The sequence below is a fragment of the Stegodyphus dumicola genome, chromosome 3 (assembly GCF_044657685.1).
Source record: "Stegodyphus dumicola isolate Sdum_Otavi_A_Nest chromosome 3, ASM4465768v1".
Taxonomy (NCBI): domain Eukaryota; kingdom Metazoa; phylum Arthropoda; class Arachnida; order Araneae; family Eresidae; genus Stegodyphus; species Stegodyphus dumicola.
The window spans coordinates 4,074,437-4,081,276 of NC_140770.1; the positions used below are offsets into that span (position 1 = coordinate 4,074,437).

General features: G+C 28.3%; 1 protein-coding gene across 1 annotated transcript; it reads left to right on the top strand.

Annotated features, from left to right (window-relative positions):
- Positions 1-641: 641 nt before the first annotated feature.
- Positions 642-4,263, top strand: LOC146997893 (THAP domain-containing protein 2-like). The gene is made up of 2 exons (XM_085812514.1): positions 642-977; positions 3,182-4,263. The coding sequence occupies exons 1-2, from the start codon at positions 822-824 to the stop codon at positions 3,410-3,412; spliced, it is 387 nt and encodes a 128-aa protein (XP_085668640.1). The 5' UTR covers positions 642-821; the 3' UTR covers positions 3,413-4,263.
- The last annotated feature ends 2,577 nt before the right edge of the window (positions 4,264-6,840 follow it).

Below are 6,840 nucleotides of genomic sequence, written 5' to 3' on the forward strand. Positions count from 1 at the left end.
TACCACGAACTGAGAGGTTTTCCTCCTTTTATAAGATTTTTAAATCGCGTGCGAGAATTTTCTGGTACTTTCTCGAAATCAAAAAGACATTTATTTATTTAATGTTAAATGCACGTGTGTTCTTGTATTTTCAATTTTTCCGGCTTAGCTTTCTTTTAATATTCGTCACGCGCTGCACTGCGCGGGAAATAAAACCATTTAATTTATAATTGAACTAACATTAGCTTTTTAAATACCAAATTCGTAAGACTGCCCCCTTCCCAAGGACTGCACGTCCCGGGCAGTACAATCCCTGGACAGGAAGCTAAACTTACAACTGTGGCATAAATGCATTAATAAGCATTACATTACAATACTAAACAACATGAACAATAAATACAATAAATAAAACAAATCAAATGCTATCAAATACAAATCAAATACTAAATACAAATCAAATCAAAAACACATCTAAAAACAAAAAGGACCATGGTCTTATACTATTTACAATTATTTACATTACGTACTATGGCCATAGTAATGAGCTAACCTGTCGTAATGAACTACTTTAGGTTTAGAGTTCGAAGACTTACGAATCCGAACCACGACGTCATTCAGCCTGTTTAGGACCGTGTACGGACAGTACCTCCTATATACGAAGCCAAGCCTCTAGGGTTGCTTGAACGGTCTGACGTCATCTAAGTCGTCATTCCTACCATCTTCCTCGCGGCAAAGAATGAAAGAATATACTTCGGTGTCGTAGCGTAGTGAACTGACTGTTGTTTGAAAGTGTAGTGTGCTCTAATAGAACATTTTTCATTTAAATTTATTTATTTTTTATTATGCCACATAAATGCTGTGTTGCAACATGCAAAGGAAATTATAAGAATGGCCCGAAGGTGGCTGTATTTAGTTTTCCTACGGAAGAACAACTGAGAAAACAATGGATTTGGAACTGCAAACGAAAAGATGGATTCAAGCCTACGAAACATTCAAAGGTAAGCATGCATTTCATTTTTAAATTAGAAAATTCCTGAAAGATTAATGTCATTGAAAGAAACATGACTTGAAAATGCGAAAACAAAAAATTCTCAATGCAAGGGAAATAATTTACTAAAGTTCCATTGTATTCAACCATAGAAAATAAAACGAAGTTTTAATTACTTTCTATACAAGCATAGTTATATATTTATTTACTAGGCAGAAATTTCTCTTATCCCATTATGAATGAGTATTATTAATGAATTCTTTCAGTAATTTATATTTTCGGCGTCGGGATCTTTATAACACGCACATTGATTTGGGATTGATTAATCTTTCAGGAATTTATGTTATACAGAGCTTATACTGAATTTTAAAGTGATTATAAAATGGACCCTTTTCTCAATAACTAGTCAATAGAAAATCCACCAACCTTATAAAGTTCATATTATAATTTTAAGTAGATAAATATAAAATGCTTCAAGTCGTAATTTTAAAGCCGTTAATTTAAAGTTGTTTTAGATATAAGTATTTAACTGTTTGGGTATACTATTTCTTTTGATTATTATAAGTCTCGTTTCACCTATTTTATTTTTATTTTTTTTCTTTTTAAAACTGAATGTATGCAATGCCCCTTTATTATATGCTAGGAGCATTTGAGAATGCATTTTGCTCGTAACTCATGTGAACAGGAAATTAATGCTAATTATGCAATGTTCTAAACTTTATTAATTCTAAAATCCTTAAAAAAATTATGAAATATATGTAAAAGAAAACAATCGTATAAATGGACTAGTTTTGACAGTAATTATTTTAATTTCTGGAATAAGTTACAAGGTGTTTAAATTAAACTGTCTTGTTCAAATAATATTGCCTAAGATTGTCAGCTTACTAGTTTTCACTACATGTTAGCATAAATCCTAATTAGCCTATTAAATTGTTTCATGCACACACACATCTATAAAAGTACGAGTTTCTTATGCCAATAACACCTACCTTGTTACAGTGGTTCACTTGCTACTGGCAGTAAGTTCTTGTGGGCTTGAAATTTACATTAATTTCTTATCTAAAAACACTTATATAAGGGGTTTTGTTTATTTATACTTGTTGCAGTGGAATTTGAAAATGTTTCATTGTATTAATAAGTTATATAACTTTTAAAATTTTTGAAAAAAGTTAAGAAAATTATATGGAAAATAAGCAATCTAGTGAGCCTTCCACAGTAATATAATGTCAAACACGATTGATGAATGTGAATATTTCACTCCAAAATTACATAAGAATAGCCTAAAATATTTAATTACTGCAAATAAACTGTTAAATATACAAATTCTTGTTTTTTTCTTTGTGTATCATATTTTAGCACTTATACATGTTTTCAATAATTCAAGAAAAATGAATTTAATGACTAATGATGTTTTATGCTCTTAAATATAAACATTCATAGGCACACAAGTAAATTTGTACTTCTGGTTGTGAAATATCATTTGTAAAAATCATTTATCATTATATTTAGTCATATATCATTTGTAAAAATGTTTAGAAAAAGAGCCAGTAACTTTATATTTGAATGGTACGAATGAATGTGGTTAATCTTATTCTTATCCATCAACTGATGGTTAATCTTATTCTTTTTATAATTGTATTATCACCATTTTGAATGTAATTCCATAACCAAGTGTTGTTTTCAAATAACTGAAGAAAGAAATATTTAGGATGTAGCAATTATATATACATGAGCAATTGTATGTTACCTGAGGATGTATCAATTAAATATTACTTATGTTATATGCATTTGACATATGACAACAAACATGTGCTAATTATTTGCACTTTTCAAAACTTTTTGACAGCATCCATGGCTCTTTTTAGCCCAAAAGAGTTAATAGTTTTGTTTTAAGATTTTGCATTATTCACTCTAAATGGCTGCATCACTTTTTTGCGTTGTGCACTTTAAATGGCTATATCTCTTCAAATTGTTACCATCCAAACATTATCGCCCTGTATTATTTTTAAAGAAATTAAATGATGAACGTTTTCCACAATGGTAACCCTTCCCTTAAGCAGATAGCTCTTGAGTGCTTTGCCATGATTAAATAAAAATACATTAAAACCCTTATTAGACTGTGCATGTATTTAAAGGATGGCGAATGCTTAAGATTTTATAATTGTTTAACCTATTGATGCATGTTTATTTATTTGTTCTTTTTCATATTAAAAGGTGTGTGAACTTCACTTCAAGCAAGAGGATGTTCTGAGGCAAACTGAATTCTTTGATGAGAAAACTGGAAATAAGATCATTATACCATTGTCATATCCTCGTTTAAAGAATGGTGTAATTCCAAGTCTGTTTCCTGATGGTCCGAGTCATCTTAGTTCCAGTGTTTCATCAAGGGAATCACCAGAGCATAAAAGACTCAAAAGAGAACAAGATGCACTCGAAAATCCTTAGCCTGTAGCTTAGCTGAAAAGGAAGAGTATGAACGAAAACAAATGTTTTATAATTTAGATGAACTAAAAATTTGTTTTAATACTGTGAATTTACCAGATAACTGGATAGTTATACACAGGCCTATACATACTATGATTCTTAATATTTCTAATGACAATCATCCAAGAATTCTAAAATCATTATTTATTGATTGTAATTTGAATATATCTGTAGCAATTAGAAATATACCTATTAAATCACTGAAGCAATATGTAATCCCATCAAAAATTAACAACCTTAAAGATCTTTTAAGTATTTTAGAGAAATTAGACCTATTTGCCTCAAATGATTCATCTGAAGACAGTATTCAAAATTATTTACAAATTGTAAATGAATTAATGACAATTTTAAAAGTAAAAATTCCACATAAAAACAATGAAATAAATTTTTTCGTTGAGCAACTATCAAACTTGAATTCAGAAAAACAACAATATAGGTATTCTGCAGACTTTCTAATATTTTCCACTTTACTTCACACAATTTCACCACATGCATATAATTTTATTTGAAATTCAGAAAATATTATTATGCCTCATCCACGGACCATTCAGAAAATTTTTTCAGATTTTAATATATATCCAATAAATGAACAATACAACCAAAAGTTCCTAAGCTACATAAAATTTAAATTTCAAGAACTATCAGAAAAAGATCTGCTTGTTATTTTAATGATTGATGAAATTCATCTAAATCAAGCATTTGATTATAAAGGTGGTAATTTGTGTGGAATGGCATATAATTGCAAAAATGCTGCGTCTAGTGCATATGTTTTCATGATTCGCAGCCTATTATCTGTTTATAAGGATGTTGGACATATTTTGCCGGTGAAAACACTTAGTGCGGATAATTTGTATATTTATATTAAAAAAATTGTTGAGGGATAGAAAATATTGGGTTTAAAATTATTGCTATTGTCACTGACAATAATTCGATTAATAAAAAGGCTATGTCTCTGTTTTCTGAACCACCTAAAGTTAGTATTGTTTATCAAAACCCTGTTGACAAATCTAGGCCAATGTTTTTTATTATTGATACAGTGCATATTTTAAAATGCATTAGAAATAACTGGATAAATCAAAAAAATAATAATCAGAGTATGTTTTTCCCAAGTTTTGATGATGCTTCACATATTGAAACTGCATCTTTTTCTTGTATTAAAAAATTACATGAATCTGAAACTGGTAAGTTATTAAAGTATGCTTATGGTCTGACAATAAAAGCTCTATACCCAACTAACTTAGAAAAACAAAGTGTAAAGCTTGCATTGCAGATTTTTAATGATAATGTTGTTGAAGCATTATCTGGAAACTTTATTAAAATAATAAACACATGGTGGTCAATTGTAAATGTGAAATCTATTTTTAAAGGGGTTCATAAAAATAATGTATTTGAAACACCTTTCACTGTGGCAGAAAATGATGAAAAATATGTTTTTATGAATAACTTTTTGAATTGGCTAGATAGTTGGAAAAATTTGAATTTAACCTCTGGTTGCCTAACCAAAGAAACTCACTTTGCAGTATACCATACAACGTATGCTTTAATTGAGATATCAAGGTATTGTATAAATGAGTTGGGTTTTAAATACCTTTTACTTGGAAAAATACAAACAGATATGTTAGAGGCTAGATTTGGTAAGTACAGGCAACTGGCTGGAGCTCACCATAATATTTCTATCAGACAGGTTTATGAAATAGAGGGTAAATTAAGACTTCAGAGTACATTACCAACCCTAATAAATTCTTCAAAATTTGGAAATATTCCTCTTCATGTATCTGATTTTAAAGACACTGAAGAACAAACTTTTGATGACATGATGTACAAACCTTCATAGATGAAATAACAGTTGAAGATAGTGATATACACAACATAAAATTGGATGTACCTATTTTGACTTATATAGCTGGATATTGCTGTTATAGTATGCTAAAAAAGTTAAAATGTGATGTATGTAAATCCAATATTACTATTGATAAGGAGTTAGCTTTAGAAAACGATGAAAATATTCATTCATGGATTAAGGTTTTTGATAGAGGTCTTATGTATCCTCATCCTGATATTTTACATGCTGTTACATACAATTTTATTGTTGTTAAGAAACTTATTTCAGATGAATATGAGCAAAAATTTTTATTTTCGGCAAATCCACGAGTTACAGTGTGTAAAATTACTCTAAATTTACTTCATGAAAAATTTTTTTTAGAGTTGAATGACTGTCCTAAACTTCATGACCCTCAAATTATTTTGAAAAACATCATACAAGCATCAACGAATATTTTTCTAAATAATTACTGCAAAAAGTTGAATGATAATCTTTTAAGTAACAATTTAAATAAGCAACGGAAATTGAAAACATTAAAAAAATAATTTATGCATACAGCAGAAATGACATATACTATGTTTATAAGTTAGTAAACTTTATAAAATAAGATAGTGACACTAATCTATTGTTTCTTATTATCTTCAGACTTAACTTGTAATTCATTTTATTTAAATGAATATTTTTTGCAGAATGTAGATAGTATGTTAAATAAAAAAATAGTGCTTTTTCTATTTGTGTTGTGAAATCTTTACCAACTCTTTCAAAATGCATGCACACACACACACACACAAAAAAAGCATTTGTAATAGTTAACTAATTATGACAGTAAAGTGCTAAAGTTGTTAAGTCTCTTATATAATATCATTTTGTGCAAAATAGGTGTATTTATTGTAAACTAGAGAAATATTGATTTTTGAAGATAAAATACTTTGCCAATTAATATTACTATTGTTTAGATTTTGAAATCAGTATCTTGCAATTTTTAATGTTATTTTAATTGAAGCAGACATGTTTATTACATTAATTTTACACTGTAAGAAGAAAATAAATACAATTTGGTTTTACCTACAATTCCATATGAGTCATTTTTATAGATATTCATGCATTTTTATGGAGGAAATTCACTGTATTCTTATACAATATTTTCATTGTAATACATGCTAAATTCTGTCAAAACTAAAATTAAATACTTTGGAATTAAAATTTCTAATGATGTGGTTGTACATATACAGGGGAAAACTTATCAAAAATAAATTGAGTAAAAAAATATTTTTAATCCTTCTCAGCTGTAAGGCTTCATGCAGTTATACTAAACTATTTTGATATTAAAAAGACTTAACTGTAATAAAAAATAAGTAGCATCAAGTTACATAAATAAATAGTCATCCCACCCTTTTTCCCACTGTAGTATGCAATGCCATTTCCTATTACTTCCAGTTATAAATTTACTAGTACAAAAAATTCAGGCCAAAAAAAATAAATAAAATCCTTTTTATATGTTTTGCATCCTAATTGTGTTGCTTTCCTTTAATAAAAATCTGAATTATTTTGAAAATTTTAAATCTTA

What these genes read in the sequence shown, in the direction of transcription:
- LOC146997893 (XM_085812514.1), top strand. Translation starts at nt 822, where the DNA reads ATGCCACATAAATGCTGTGTTGCAACATGCAAAGGAAATTATAAGAAT. An exon ending in AGCCTACGAAACATTCAAAG is followed by an intron (nt 978 to 3,181) that starts GTAAGCATGCAT and finishes TCATATTAAAAG; the next exon opens with GTGTGTGAACTTCACTTCAA.